Consider the following 17,200-nt stretch of genomic DNA (forward strand, 5'->3'; position numbering starts at 1 on the left):
CCATGCACGAGTGTCAAGCCAGTGTATTTGACAGAGCATTTCTGACAGAAACTGTCCAACCAGTTTATGAGCTTGTATGTGTATTGTCAGTGTGTGTGGTGCAGGCTGTAAGACGTCTGTGTGCTGCCACATATATGTCGGTCATAATAAGCTAAATGCTCTTTTCACTGCGTCCGCCATTCCCCAGTCCCCTGTGAGCCAGCCAGCCACACAGCTGCCAGCCCCCAGCAGCCACCCACACAGCAGTGACAGACAATAAACCATCTGCTCTGGATCAAGCCAGGAGCTGTGGCACAACCACCAGTGTTACGGTATGGAGAGCACCCAGGATAGGGATGGATGAATTTATCTACGTCAACAAAAGCACAGTGGCAAGAAAACCATTGAAAGCAGGTACCAAGAATGCAGGCATTTAGGGATACTTGAAGCTTCTCTGCTACAATATGAAGATCTATGCCAAAAATCTGTATCTATCAAACAAGCCAGCAGTGTGTTTGTGTTCGTTGATTTTCCTGTATACTGTAGGGCAATTACTGTATGATTTATGCTAAGTGAGACAGTGCATATTCATAGTTTAAAAGAAAACACAGTCCATACAATATACAGTGAAGTCCGAAATTATTGGATCCCTTGATGAAGATGAACAAAAAAAATACGGAATAAAATTTAAATAAATATAAATACTGAACTATATTACATGCTAAAGAGATTTTGTTTCACAAGTAATATGTTTTTTTTTTATGTAAAGATAGGGGTCAAAATGATTGGCACCCCTGTTTCCAATACAGCAGCACCCTCCACTTGAATAGCAATGATACTGAGCCTTTTTTTAACATGTTTAATGAGATTTGAGAACTAAACTCAGCAAAAAAACAAAACGTCCTCTCACTGTCAACTGCATTTATTTTCAGCAAACTTAATATGTGTAAATATTTGTATGGACAACAAGATTCAACAACTGAGACATAAACTGAACAAGTTCCACAGACATGTGACTAACAGAAATTGAATAATGTGTCCCTGAACAAAAGGGGGGTCAAAATCAAAAGTAACAGTCAGTATCTGTTGTGGCATTAAGTACTGCAGTGCATCTCCTCCTCATGGACTGCAGCAGATTTGCCAGTTCTTGCTGTGAGATGTTACCCCACTCTACCAAGGCACCTGCAAGCTCCGGGACATTTCTGGGGGGGGAACAGCCCTAGCCCTCACCTTCCGATCCAACAGGTCCCAGACGTGCTCAATGGGATTGAACACTGACATTCCTGTCTTGCAGGAAATCACGCACAGAACAAGCAGTATGGCTGGTGGCATTGTCATGCTGGAGGGTCATGTCAGGATGAGCCTGCAGGAAGGGTACCACATGAGGGAGGAGGATGTCTTCCCTGTAACACACAGCATTAAGATTGCCTGCAATGACAACAAGCTCAGTCCGATGATGCTGTGACACACCGCCATAGACCACAGACCCTCCACCTCCAAATCGATCCCGCTCCAGAGTACAGGCCTCGGTGTAACGCTCATTCCTTCGACGATAAATGCGAATTCGACCATCACCCCTGGTGAGACAAAATCGCAACTCATCAGTGAAGAGCACTTTTTGCCAGTCCTGTCTGGTCCAGCGACGGTGGGTTTGTGTCCATAGGCGACATTGTTGCCGGTGATGTCTGGTGAGGACCTGCCTTACAACAGGCCTACAAGCCCTCAGTCCAGCCTCTCTCAGCCTATTGCGGACTGTCTGAGCACTGATGGAGGGATTGTGCGTTCCTGGTGTAACTCGGACAGTTGTTGTTGCCATCCTGTACCTGTCCCGCAGGTGTGATGTTCAGATGTACCGATCCTGTGCAGGTGTTGTTACACATGGTCTGCCACTGCGAGGATGATCAGCTGTCCGTCCTGTCTCCCTGTAGCGTTGTCTTAGGCGTCTCACAGTAGGGACATTGCAATGTATTGCCCTGGCCACATCTGCAGTCCTCATGCCTCCTTGCAGCATGCCTAAGGCACGTTCACGCAGATGAGCAGGGACCCTGGGCATCTTTCTTTTGGTCTTTCTCAGAGTCAGTAGAAAGGCCTCTTTAGTGTCCTAAGTTTTCATAACTGTGACCTTAATTGCCTACCGTCTGTAAGCTGTTAGTGTCTTAATGACCATTCCACAGGTGCATGTTCATTAATTGTTTATGGTTCATTGAATGGGAAACAGTGTTTAAACCCTTTACAATGAAGATTTGTGAAGTTATTTGGATTTTTACAAATTACCTTTGACAGACAGGGTCCTGAAAAAGGGACGTCTCTTTTTTTGCTGAGTTAATTTGGGAGGGATCATAGACCATTCCTCCATATAGAATCTTTCCAGATCCTTGATGTCCTTTGTCTGTGCTTATGGATTGCCCTCTTCAATTCAAAATAGAGGTCAACCTATTAATTAGGGCTGATTTCAAGTTTTTATAACAATCGGAAATCGGTATTTTTGGACGCCGATTTTTATATATATTTTTTTACACCTTTTTTACACCTTTTTTACACCTTTAGTCAAGTCAGTTAAGTCAGTTATTTTCAATGACGGCCTAGGAACGGTGGGTTAACTGCCTTGTTCAGGGGCAGAACGACTGATTTTTACCTTGTCAGCTCGGGGATTCAATCTTGCAACCTTACGGTTAACTAGTCCAACGCTCTAACCACCTGCTTTACATTGCACTTCACGAGGAGCCTGCCTGTTACGCGAATGCAGTAAGAAGCCAAGGTAAGTTGCTAGCTAGCATTAAACTTATCTTATAAAAAACAATCAATCAATCATAATCACTAGTTAACTACACATGGTTGATGATATTACTAGTTTATCTAGCCTGTCCTGCGTTGCATATAATCGCTTAGGTACACATTGCTCCAACCTGTACCTAACCATAAACATCAATGCCTTTCTTAAAATCAATACACAAGTATATATTTTTAAACCTGCATATTTAGTTAAAATTGCCTGCTAACATGAATTTCTTTTAACTAGGGAAAATGTGTCACTTCTCTTGCAACAGAGTCAGAGTATATGCAGCAGTTTGGGCCGCCTGGCTCGTTGCGAACTGTGAAGACTATTTCTTCCTAACAAAGACAGCTGACTTCGCCAAACCGGGGATGATTTAACAAAAGCGCATTTGCGAAAAAAGCACAATCGTTGCACGACTGTACCTAACCATAAACATCAATGCATTTCTTAAAATCAATACACAGAAGTATATATTTTTAAACCTGCATATTTAGCTAAAAGAAATCCAGGTTAGCAGGCAATATTAACCAGGTGAAATTGTGTCACTTCTCTTGCGTTCATTGCATGCAGAGTCAGGGTATATGCAACAGTTTGTGTCGCCTGGCTCGTTGCGAACTAATTTGCCAGAATTTTATGTAATTAGGACATAACATTGAGGGTTGTGCAATGTAACAGGAATATTTAGACTTAGGGATACCACCCGTTAGATAAAATACGGAACGGTTCCGTATTTCACTGAAAGAAAAACGTTTTGTTTTCGAGATGATAGTTTACAGATTCGACCATATTAATGACCTAAGGCTCGTATTTCTGTGTGTTTATTATATTATAATTAAGTCTATGATTTGATAGAGCAGTCTGACTGAGCGGTGGTAGGCAGCAGCAGGCTCGTAAGCATTCATTCAAACAGCACTTTCGTGCGTTTTGCCAGCAGCTCTTCGCTGTGCTTCAAGCATTGCGCTGTTTATGACTTCAAGCCTATCAACTCCCAAGATTAGGCTAGTGTAACCGATGTGCAATGGCTAGCTAGTTAGCGGGGTGCGCGCTAATAGCGTTTCAAACGTCACTCGCTCTCAGACTTGGAGTAGTTGTTCCCCTTGCTCTGCATGGGTAACGCTGCTTTGAGGGTGGCTGTTGTCGATGTGTTCCTGGTTTGAGCCCAGGTAGGAGCGAGGAGAGGGACGGAAGCTATACTGTTACACTGGCAATACTAAAGTGCTTATAAGAACATCCAATAGTCAAAGGTATATGAAATAGAAATCGTATAGAGAGAAATGGTCCTATAATTCCTATAATAACTACAACCTAAAACTTCTTACCTGGGAATATTGAAGACTCATGTTAAAAGGAACCACTAGCTTTCATATGTTCCCATGTTCTGAGCAAGGCACTTAAACAGTAGCTTTCTTACATGGCACTTTTACTTCCTTCTCCAATACTTTGTTTTTGTATTATTTAAACCAAATTGAACATGTTTCATTATTTATTTGAGGCTAAATTAAGTTAAAATAAGTGTTCATTCAGTATTGTTGTAATTGTCATTATTACAAATAAATTAAAAGAAAAGAAAATGGCCAATTAATCGGTAGTGGCTTTTTTTTGGTACTCCAATAATCGGTATCGGCGTTGAAAAATCATAATCGGTCGACCTCTAATTCAAACCACATGTTTTTTCAATGGATCCAATAATTCTATACCCCAACGTATATAATAGAATAATTTATAGAAAACCATAATTGGAGTGTTGTGGCTGCATGGTACAATACTGTCACAGACACAGAGAGAGAGAGACAGAGACAGTTGCAGCAGGTTAATCTATGCTTCTCTCCGCCAGCCATACATAATTGTTTCTTTGGCAGCGCCGCGGTAAGATGGCTGACCTCTCTCACACATCGATAACACTGGAGTGCTAAAATGTTAAACGTTGGTATATTTGTGTAGCCCTTTACACTCGTACCTATATACGGTTTGAAAATGGCAGATTTGGGCACTGATAAGCACCTAAATTGGAAATCAGTGGATGTACAATAATATGCTATAAAATGACATCAGAGCTCAGGCTCTGCACTTCACAGCGCTGTATGGGTTTTGATTGACAGACGTTTTGAACTTGCACATTGCACGCAACAAGAAGTTGCCAACATCCCATCCGCTAATTGGTCAACTTTTGCACATTCTTTGTTGTCCGAGCGAGAGAAATGCTGTAAATGAAAAGGACTCAATGTATTTGAAAGATGTTGAGGATGTTGAGGATTATAATAAATACTTGTTTGATGTCATACAAGCAAGCCAAACAACCTTGAGTCCAAATCTGCACTTCACATTTCCATATCCTAAAACTCATGTCATATACAGTCCCAATGTTTATGATCACAATGTTTGATGTACAGTTACAAGATGACATGACGTCATACCAGTGGGGACTCCTCAGAGGAGGAAGGGGAGGACCATCCTCCTCAATGAATTTCATAAAAATAATAAAACTTTAAGAAAGTTAACCATTTTACATAAAACGATACTAAATATATTCCTGTCACCAAATAATTGATTAAAACACACTGTTTTACAACGAAGGTCTACGGAATGGGGATAAACATACCTGAATTTATCCAATAGAAACTATCGTTTGGAACTGTTGGATTAATGATTACACCCTAGATCAGCTAGATGCAGGCAAGAGTGCGCAGGTGGTATTGAATGTGTCACTGTCTACCGTGATTATTCAAATTTCTCTCTCTGCCTGTGCACCTACGTTGTAAACTTAATCGTGATTTTACGTTCATTAATCTGATGACGGTTACTTATCTAATCAACTATGTTTAATTGTTACCCAATTAAATTAATCATGTAACAATTAACTCATTAGGAATTTGGGGCACCACGAGAGCGGTTCTTTAAAGAGTTACCATCTCCCAAGTTAAACTCTAAAAGGTCTTTACCTATCACATCTATAAACAGTCAACTTATTAATCATAACCTCGTATCATATCATAATTCTGAACAGTCGTAACCTCCTTGGATCTGCAAAAACCCCAGTCTTACTTATGATTCAGTACTACACACATTGGTTGAATGATTTATTTACTAGCTAACTAAATGGTAACACAGAACAAACATACACACTTAATACAATAGGAAAATATCCCTAGTGGACTGACACAATATGGTAGATTTTTACACAATGACATGGAGAGGGAGAGAAAGAGAGACACTTATCGTTGATACATTTTAGAAACTATTCTCACAGTAATCATATAGTTTGCACACGAACCGCCGCCCATTTGGAGTAAGAACTCATGAATGTATTTACGTATGAATGCCTTCGTTCACCGTTTAACTCTGTCGGAACCAGTCCTTCTTAGGAAGGTTGTTGTCCTTTCCACGGTACGCTTGTAAGGCTCTGATTGTCCAAAAGGGGTCGTTCACCCCACCCACCTCTTTCGTTGTTGTTCACTCTGGAAGATGCTCCTTGGAAGATAGGCTAGCCAGCCGTGTCGACGGTTCCCATTGGTGACGAGAGTAGTAAAATACGATGATTTGATAAGAGTAGTAGGATGGTCCCACTTAAATTCACTTTTGTAGATATTTTACTTAGAACAGCTAAATCAGCTGTACCAGTGATTGTCTGGGAGGGGAGTTTTTGCCAAATCGTGTTGGTATTCAGGGTTCAAACCACTCTGGGCGTGAGCTTCAGCTCTACTCACCTCTCTGGTCTGGGAGGTGAGTTTATTTTCTTCACCTCATGTTGAGGTTCAAAGTTCAAACCATTTCAAACGTGTAGCTACCACTTCACGCTTTTCAGGTCTAATGTTAATTTCTTTACCAATCCTTTTATGCACTCTGAGAGACAAGGACAGTTCCGTCAGGCTGAGACGCTCTCGGACCTCTCTCGGGGTGTGGCTACTTACTGTGCACAGTTTATAGGAGACAATTTCTCTTATGGCTCCTAAAATCACATTCTTATCTTAACAAACATAGTTTCATGATTTTTATATTTCATATACAACGTTAAGGATGGAGACTTCATACATGTAGTGTATATAATTTAAGTTAGTATTTCTTTATAACATTTTAATGGCATCACAAAATAACAACCAATATGACATTAGTTTTCTATAGCTCACCACTGACCATTCCCCACGTTCTTATGTTAGTAATATTTTTCCAGTATTTGCTTTAGAACATGTTACAGTTTTGGCAGGAAGCCTCTATGGAGACGAAGCACATTCCTCTGTGAGTTTTTGAAGACGGGGACCCTAGATCTCCTCTCCTTTAATTTACAACAGGGTGTGAGCTGTCAAACCGGCCCAGTTCCCTCCTCACCTCTTCTGTGGGTGAGAGAAAGTCTGGTTACTTTCATCCATTGCCAAGCTGATCTGACCCATTCGGATCCTCACAGGACAGTCATGACAACTTTCATTCATAGGCTAGGTTGTAGCAACCTCATGATGGGTATAGGGAAAATGTGAGTATCATGTATTTGCCTAAGCGTATTGATGTTACATTGAGCTGGGTGAATGGAATATGAATGACAGTCATGCAATATGCTGTAATAGAAGTAAGGCCATGCTCATAAAGAAAAATATCATCCTCCCTCATCTTAAACAGCATCGACCGCCACTGTGTCATACCCTGGATTGTTCTGAACGGTATGAGCCTGTTTGTGTTATTGTGAAGAACATTTTCCACAGAACATGCACCTGTATGCACATGATTCCTTTCTATGCTTACCAAAATAAAATAACTGTTTCTCTGAATTGCCTTGTGAAAGCCTAACACTGTAAGATCCTATTTTAGAACTTAGCTAGTCATGTTGGCAATAGAACAAGCTTTCAAATTATGCCCACCTGACACAGATTGTGATTTATCATGGGCCGTTTTTGGATTGAGTAAACAACAATAATTTTGTGATGGCGGGGATGCAGGGTTGTGTTCCAAACAAAACAACTACAAGTGTGCTTGTTCTAGGTCCTCAATGGACCAGCTAGGACAGCTCATAAAAGCACCTTATAGTTGAAGACTCTTCTTTGAGTCATAAATCCGCATTGAAATGACTTACTGTAGGAACTGTGCAGACTTTGGAGAGGTGTGTGGCGACTTGAAGACACCAGTTAGTCCTCTCACTCAAACCCTTGTCATTTTCTTGTCTTATGTTGCACCTAACCCACATTTTCCAGGAATATTCTTATCATGTTACTGAATGTATCCAGTCTTCCCAGGTTTCATTAACAAATGCGGTGAAAAGTACAGTAAATGTAAAACGCACATAAAATCAAGTGAAATGTTTGGATTCAGTCTTGTGTCAGGTGACCTGTTGTCCTCAACTTTGGTCTGATAATTTCCCCATCATCTCCAAACTGTTCCCCTTCAACTGCTACCATGCTTATGTGTATGATGTTCATATTTCTTCTGGAAGAAACATTTCAACTTTTCCCTATCCATATAGGCCAATTCCCACGAGTGTAAAGGTTAAACAAATGAAATGCTGGTCTCATAAGCCTCCCCTGAGCGCTCATGCACATATATGAAATAAAGAGATGGAAGTGGAGGAGGAGGAGGAGCGGGGTATATCAGAACCTGTTGGGAACATATTGATGACATAGGAAGTCCAGCTGGGCTACTGCATATAAATGGTAACATGAAAAGGTACTGTATGTACAGCATGATAATCAAGCTGCTATGTACACAGCTTGATAAGCTGTACTAAATGAAAGCTATACTATATGAAATGCAGCACTATACTGTATGCAGCAGAGTAGGGTAGGAGCAAAAGCCTGCACATCCAGTTCAGTAGCTCTCCAGGAGGAGGGCTGGCCACTTCATATGTACAGCATGTATAAGTGAAAGAATGGTCAAAACAAACCATACTGCTGCTAGTGAAATGTCAGTGTTTCAAGTAAAGAAATAACAAAAAATAAACAGTTTATTCCTAACCTTTATAATACCAATATAGAAATATCATACTATAAATACATACTGTATACATGACTGATATCACAGAGAAAAACACAGGACTACAATGTTACCGGAGCGCACAGAGAGAGAGAAGAGAGAGAGAAAAGAGAGAAAAGAAAGAGAGGAGAGAAGAAAGAGAGAGGAGAGAAGAAAGAGAGAGAAGAGAGGGCAGAGAGAGGAGAGAAGAGGGGAGAGGGAGTGAAAGTGTGTGAGAGAAAGAGAAAAAGAGAAGGAGAGAAATGCTATGGCTTATGAGCACAACTTCCTAGGTGAAATCCTTAATTTCTTTATTGTTCAGGGATAGGGTGATACCTCAATACACCGCAAAGCAATGAGCCTTAAGGAAAACTCTATATAAATGCAAATAAAAACACTAAATAATGCAAATCTCATAATTTTTTCTAACTTTATAGCAGGAAGTTGTTTGTTAGTTCACAGTAAAAACACTGTAGTCTGGCAGCTAATCCATCAATAGTGGACTAAAAAGCACTTTTCCTTGCTGCTTGCCCTTGCTTTTTAGTCCAGGAGAAGGCTTATCTAAAGGACTCTACACACTACGCAAACGGAGCAACGGAGCTCTGTTTGCGTCACACTCTGCTTAGTTCTACATACATTTGTGCGGCTGAATGTTTGGAACGAACCTTGTATGACGCTCCCTTGTATGACGCTCCCTTGTATGACGCTCCCTTGTATGACGCTCCCTTGTATGACGCTCCCGTTGTATGACGCTCCCGTTGTATGACGCTCCCTTGTATGACGCTCCCTTGTATGACGCTCCCTTGTATGACGCTCCCTTGTATGACGCTCCCTTGTATGACGCCCTTGTATGACGCTCCGTTGCTGTTTGTATAGCGTGTGTAGTGGCATTAATTAACAGTGTAACAGTGATGTTAATGGACACTATTATAACAGGCTGGTCAACAGGAGAACAACTGGGGACAGGACTAATTACACTAGGAATCAATACCTTCCTAACCACTGGCACTGTTTGTGTGTGTGTAGAATATCTATTTCTCGTCCAGTGTAAATCTATACTTAACCACTGGCCATATTCATCACACTTTCTGCAACTCAACCCTACAATGATCTCAACCCCATCTCTGTGTAACCACAAACTGCCTGCTCTTAGCTTAGCCTGGTCCGACTGGTAGCTGTTGAAAGCCAGGCCTTCAATTTTAGGATTCTCCCCTGAGGCCTATCCAGCCTGTGCCATGTACTACACCAGGGCAGATGGTAGCGCTAAGCTGGATAATGGCATAGGAGTTCAAGATTTTATTCATAAATGTTTGGAATGTTTTAGTCCCCTCTTCTGTACAGTTATGCATTATGAAAATATGTTAATGTGTGTTTCTGCGTGTATGTGTGCCTGCGTTCATGTCGTGTGTGTGTGTGTGTGTGTGTGTGTTCTACAACAGCCTCTCTCTCAGTGTAGTGTAGTTTATTCCCAGTAGCCAGTGGGACCTGTAGGACCCTGCCTAGAGCAGCAGGTCCCAGAGGACTACTAGTGGGGTATTAATAGAACATTACAGGGCCTGCTTATGAATGTGTTTTCTAGCATGGAAACGCTGGTCCCTGGGGCCTGTCTGCTAAACCAGGTGTGTGGAGTGGCATTACTGGATCAATCTAGGATCCATTTGCCAACCCTAACCATTAATCAGGTAACCCTCACCTTAACCATTCACTTTGGCAGTAAATAGCAGCTGTAGTAGAACATTTTGAGAGATGAAAAGAGACGTGGGAAAATTGATTTGGTTGTATAAACAAAGCTCTGTGATCAAATGATAGGAAGTGAAATTAAACCATATCCACAGCACAGACACGCTGACGGGAGTATCTACGGCACAGACACGCTGACGGGAGTATCTACGGCACAGACAAGCTGACGGGAGTATCTACGGCACAGACACGCTGACGGGAGTATCTACAGCACAGACACGCTGACGGGAGTATCTACGGCACAGACACGCTGACGGGAGTATCTACGGCACAGACACGCTGACGGGAGTATCTACGGCACAGACACGCTGACGGGAGTATCTACGGCACAGACACGCTGACGGGAGTATCTACGGCACAGACACGCTGACGGGAGTATCTACAGCACAGACACGCTGACGGGAGTATCTACAGCACAGACACGCTGACGGGAGTATCTACGGCACAGACACGCTGACGGGAGTATCTACGGCACAGACACGCTGACGGGAGTATCTACGGCACAGACACGCTGACGGGAGTATCTACGGCACAGACACGCTGACGGGAGTATCTACGGCACAGACACGCTGACGGGAGTATCTACGGCACAGACACGCTGACGGGAGTATCTACGGCACAGACACGCTGACGGGAGTATCTACGGCACAGACACGCTGACGGGAGTATCTACGGCACAGACACGCTGACGGGAGTATCTACGGCACAGACACGCTGACGGGAGTATCTACGGCACAGACACGCTGACGGGAGTATCTACGGCACAGACACGCTGACGGGAGTATTTACGGCACAGACACGCTGACAGGAGTATCTACAGCACAGACAAGCTGACGGGAGTATCTACGGCACAGACACGCTGACGGGAGTATCTACGGCACAGACACGCTGACGGGAGTATCTACAGCACAGACAAGCTGACGGGAGTATCTACAGCACAGACACGCTGACAGGCAGGAAACGCTTTGCTCCTACTCCTTCAAGATAAATCAGAGAACTATTGAACATGTTAATGTCAGAACTGTGGCCAAGCAAATCAGAAGTAGAAGCTAATTAGATCAGATATTAGCACCATGAGATACGTTAAGGTCTTTTAATGAGAATTTACCAGAGTAGCAGATGAAGCATTACTGTGAGGGACGGTTACAGTTCAGATTTGTCCAGAATAGAAAGACTGTGTGCAGAATGCAGTGGCTTCATAACAAGGTGTTGACCCTGAATGACAGTTACACGACAGGCTTGACACAGGCAGGACAAAGAGACTTGTAGCAGCCTTTCATTAGCGGACCGTTCACTGACACATCAGGGATGGATGGGCATAGCGTCCCAACAACAGGAATGTACAGTATGTGTGTCAAACAGAGGAGAAGCCATCTCAGCAGACCTGAGAGACCATCTACCCATTCACTACCAGACCACATATCACACCTAGACCCTAATCACAGATCTAAGATCAGTTTATGGTATACCTTATTCAAACCTGTTTAGTTAGTTATACCATCTCCCGCCTAGATTCCATGCAGAGCCAGCTGCAGGTGGCGCCACTGAGACAGGCTTTTGATGAACACACTGACAACACAACTTTATTAAGGATGGGGTTTAGTAGTTTGGGATGGAGACCTGTCCTTATGGACACCAAACTGCTAAAATAAGATCAGATAAAATGGGAATTAAATGTCCTTGTGGGGATATTTGCCTTGTTTTAATGAGAGATTGGAGGGGTGTCTGGGCCCAGCAGCAAAGCAGGAGCCAGTGAACCATGGGATCTCCTGCCTCATTTAAAAGGATCAACACTTTAGTTTGGGGACATTGTACAACAATAGCGCAACAATGGACTGAAATTATTCTCAGAATCTCTGCAATTTATTTAATTTAGCCAATCCTTATTAACTAAGCCCTACTACACAAACACTGCCAAGTTTCAGATTTCTCTCTACAGTACTCACTGTTATTGTTCTTTCAGTGGGAGTTTTGTTGGAGCTGCATTGTTTTTCTGGCAGCCTAGCTGTTAAAACAAAGATAAATAACTCTTTGCGTCCCTGCAGAACACCAGTGTTGGTGTGGGGGATTGTCTGTCATGCTGCATTCAGCTTCTCCCAGCCAGGGAGGAGGACACTGATTGGTTTTCATTGTTCTCCTCTCAGCTGACATCAAGCCCAATTCTGCCTGTGAAATCCCCAATCTATAGCACTCGGCTTCGCCTGGTTCAAAGAAATATACAACATTTGACACATGGGTTTTAAAAGCATAATGCTGTTTGTCTAGCAGAGTAAAAACAACATTGTAGAGTTGTTTTCTGATGAAGTGTGACATGTCTTAAGGCCTCTAATCCAACTACAACAGGTGAGAAACACACATCCATCTGGATGCCACACATACACTCAGGCCCCCCCACCCCCCCACACTCAGGCACCCCCCCACCCCCCCACACTCAGGCACCCCCCCCCCCACACTCAGGCACCCCCCCCAACCCCCCACACTCAGGCACCCCCACCCCCCCACACTCAGGCACCCACACTCAGGCACCCCCACCCCCCCACACTCAGGCACCCCCCCCACACTCAGGCCCACCCACCCCCCCATGGGGCTGTTATGTAGCACCTGCCTGGGTGAAGAGGGAGTAGGTTCCCTTTTATTGAACTGGGAGAACAATAACATATAACCTAGGGGCCACATCCCTGTGTCCCTGTAGAATCAATAGGACTATTTTAAACCTGAGGGATAGCACACACACACACACACACACACACACACACACATCTGAGCTTCTATAACCACATTCAGCAGCTGAGCAGAGACAAAGACAACATCATATCAATAGAGAAAGTAAATAGATTCACCTCTAAAGGCAACCAAAGGGTGATTTCATTATCTGGTGTGATTCATATTGGGTTTGCAGTAATGCAGCAGGTCAATGTAGCAGAATGGAACAGTAATGGGATCCAAAAGCCTGCTGAGGGCTCAATTCACCTGAGACAATCAATCTGCCTGGACCAAGGAATCTGTAGTTTTAAGGCATACTATGGCCTCAAATAAATGTTTAACCTCAGTCTCTACAAAATGAAATCAAGCCACTGCTTTTACAAATAACTGGGCTTATTTTTGACTGGATAAGTATTGTGAATTTGTGAATCTCATGTGAAACCATGTATTGTTCTTGTAATTGAAGGACGTAGATAAGCAGCCTGACTGATTTGCCACCCCAGGTTATCAACTTCTCAGTCCAGCCTGCGTCCGTTGCGCAGAAAAAGGACTCCGTGCGTTATTTTCGGTTAGGTTGTTGTCCTCCCACTCTTTTTTTCAACACAAGATTAACGGTTGATTAGCCGTCAGTTCACGTTGATTGAAAATCAAACTGCGTGCTAATTTCAAGCTATTATAAACGCAGACACGCATTTGGAAAAACACGCGTGCTGGTCTCGATGAAGAATGTAGGGCTACTGACCGTGCCTAATGTAGGCCGACATTAAGTATCTATAGGCTATTGATCAACTGTAATCTTTCATTTAGGCTACTGTGTTCTGGCTACAGTTTGGCGCGGGTGGAATGAGGAAAGCATCTGCGACACACGTTTCACAAGTGTGACAGCTTTTAGCCGATAAATAAATAAACATGTCAACTAATTTAGGATAATATTAAACTTTTAAGTGTTCTCCAAAGTCAGGCGCAGATAAAATCTCTCACCTTGATTGCCGTGGCTGGAAGGAGTGAAGACAATCCGCAGAAAGAGGAAAACGAGGCAGAGTTTTTCTCCTAATGTCATTTCTGTACCATCCACAGGCTGCCCAGCACCGCGCCGAGCAGGAGACTATCCACGAGAAGAAACCTGGTCACAAAGTGCCTTTAGATTCCAAGCGAAGCGTCTTTCCTCTCCCCAGACCCTCCTCACATCCAGTCCCCGCTGGAAAGCGCTGACAGACGGCTGTACTGGAAGAAATCCGTCGCATGACCCGGTGGAGAGCTGAGGAACGATGGTGAAGTTCACACCGCGGTAAAAACTAACATCAAGACGAAATGTAGGCTCACAGTATTCCTAGAGCAATGCTCAACGACTAAATACTAGATCATGAAAACTTTGCGTTCCGTGTCAGAACCTACTCTATTTCACTGTTTTGACAAGACCTCTAATCAAACATTCCTCATCAGCTGCATTATCTGATTTCCTAGTTTCATCCAAGTGCATGCGTGATTCCTTCATGGGGGAAATGGAAGACGCCGGGATGTGGTTCGTGACAGAAAGTTCCGAACTTCAAGTGGCGCGGTATCAGTTGGTCAGTGTGAGCACGCGTAGTGCCTCTGTAGCCCGTTCCGTGCCAGCCTGTACTGACTGCTGCAGCAGACACCGGTAAAACTCCCGTCAACGACAGAGTGGAGAGAAAGCCAGCGTCTGTGCAGGGCGCCCGGCGCTAGAGGGTGTTAGCTGACAACACAACGGCAGTGTGCATGGCAGCCAGCTACTTGTGTGTGTTATCCAGCTGGGCCTCAGCATTTCTTCAGGTTATCGATGGCTAGTGTTGTTACTGCTATTCCAGGTAGACTTAGATTGCAAATTATCTTTGTGGAAGGAATTTTAATATGCAATATAATGTGGAGTGTAGGCCTATCCTAAATGGCAAATTAATATATATATTGTGACAACCCTGGGTTGTTCCTTTATGATCTAGTCAGGTCATTACAATATATTCCCCCATTTTTAACGACATTATCTAGGCCTACAACCTTTTTACATTTGGAAAATCAATTTAGAAGGTCAGGGCACAAATTTTCACAGTAGGTTACTTTAATGTAGGCTTACAGTACATGTACTGTAAAAGTGACTTCAAGATGTACTGTGAAGGTGACTTCAAGTTTATAATTTAAATGGTTCATTTGGAAAACATTGATGTATGTTGCCCGTAGACCTAGGTTCAGTTTAGTGTTTTCCCCCTAATGGTTCATGTTAAGCTGATCCTATTTATTTATTTTTATAACCTTTATTTAACTAGGCAAGTCAGTTAAGAACAAATTCTTATTTATAATGACGGCCTACCCCGACTAAACCCATTACAATGCTGGACCAATTGTGCGCCACCCTATGGGACTCCCAATCACGGCTGGTTGTGATACAGCCTGGAATCGAACCAGGGTCTGTAGTGACGCCTCTAGCACTGAGATGCAATGACTGCGCCTCACGGGAGCCCTCATCCCAAATCTGTTCCTACAGACAACTTCCACCCAGTGGCTCTTCAAAAACAGAGTGCCATTCCGGCCAACAACGTCAGCCAAGTCTACAGAAGGTCTTCATCCCATCACGATGGACGCCTCATGAGGTAAATTAGCAAACTGCTCCTCGCTTCGTGGGGTTAAACAAAGCAACACTCTCTCCTGTCATGAGGCCAGTCAATCAGTCCAAGGGACATCAGTCACTACCACTCAACTATCAGCCATCGGAAACAATATCACTCAGAACGACTACTCTCAGAACCAATCAGAAACAATGTCAGTCAGAACCACTCAGCTCAAAGCCAATCAGAAACACTGTCTGTTCTAGCCACTGTCCATCCCTGCCACTGAGGACTTGGGATTTGAGCCCACATCACAACAACGGAATGTACTCCGCAAAGCTCCACCAATACAATTGACCCATACAAGTCAAGGCATTTGTAGGTCCAGGACGACAGCTCAAGGTGGTGGCATGACTGCACAATGCTAATTCATTGTTATTGTTAGTTCATGTTGGCAAAAGTAGAACCAGGCAGGCAGGCTAGAGAATATACCTGTATGTATGAGAATGAATGAAACAATTAATGTGACCGTCCAGATGTATGACAGCAATAAGCCACTGGGTAAGTGATACAATGATGATATGGGTTCAGGGAGATCGTTCAAGATTGACGTCGAAATAGGACATCTATCAATGTCCTGAGGACATATGGAAATGCTTTCAAAACTGGTCACCGTACCCCATGACTCTGGATCAGAAGGGTGCGTGTTCAATCCCAGTCGTGGACAGTTTTTTTTTTTTTTTTGTTTTTTTTAACCTTACCCCAAACCTTAATTGTGCACTTTACAGAAATTGGTCCGGAATTTCCTGGTTGCAAAAATTCTAATAGTTAGCCTAATTTCAGTTAATGTGAACAAACAAGCAAGTATAGTGTAGAGAATCATTTTACCATCAAAACGCTGTGAAATATCTTTTCCATAACCTAAAAATATTGTATTTTCAGCTGTTTGGAGCTGGTGTACAAAAAGTAAAAGATGCAAAAACAAAATATAAGAACAGGAAGCATAGAAGTAGCGCACATAGAACAGATCTACTGCTTTCAATGAGAATGACAGATCTATAACTCACATTTCTATGTTAATTTTGTCAGCCCCTAAAAAGTTACATATTGCAGCTTTAATCCTCGGAATGAGTGCTTAAACTTAACCCTTAACTTCGAAATTTGACGTTTAGAGTAATGGAACGATACAGGTAGAATAAATCTCTTTAGAATGGCATGGCAGCCAAAGTTTTTGCATTTATTTTTGATAATACCAATTACCCCACTGAAGACATTCTTTTAAAAAGTATACTCGGTCATAACAGACTTTATATGGGCAAGTACAATTCATAGCATAAAAGCAAAGTTTTACATCTTCCTGAGTCTGAGGGTGGTTTTAACCTTCCAGACTTGGAATTGTATCAAGACTGTTTCAAGGACAGCTTTTTTCCATCTACGTAACATTGCAAAAATCAGAAACTTTCTGTCCAAAAATGACGCAGAAAAATTAATCCATGCTTTTGTTACTTCT

The 17,200-nt window shown here is 42.9% G+C and overlaps 1 protein-coding gene across 2 annotated transcripts in view; it reads right to left on the reverse strand.

The window, feature by feature from the left end:
- LOC115155738 (ephrin type-A receptor 6) overlaps nt 1–15,367 on the reverse strand; it is a 198,636-nt gene extending 183,269 nt beyond the window's left edge. For both annotated transcript variants that reach the window (XR_003868121.1, XM_029702647.1), the window contains exon 1: nt 14,111–15,367. Coding sequence is in view for 1 of the 2 variants with exons in the window: in XM_029702647.1 (XP_029558507.1) it covers nt 14,111–14,189 (79 nt within the window). In the remaining variant the exon portion in view is untranslated. The remainder of the gene's footprint in view (nt 1–14,110) is intronic.
- Nucleotides 15,368–17,200: the final 1,833 nt, after the last annotated feature.

This window comes from Salmo trutta, chromosome 20, assembly GCF_901001165.1.
Source record: "Salmo trutta chromosome 20, fSalTru1.1, whole genome shotgun sequence".
NCBI lineage: Eukaryota > Metazoa > Chordata > Actinopteri > Salmoniformes > Salmonidae > Salmo > Salmo trutta.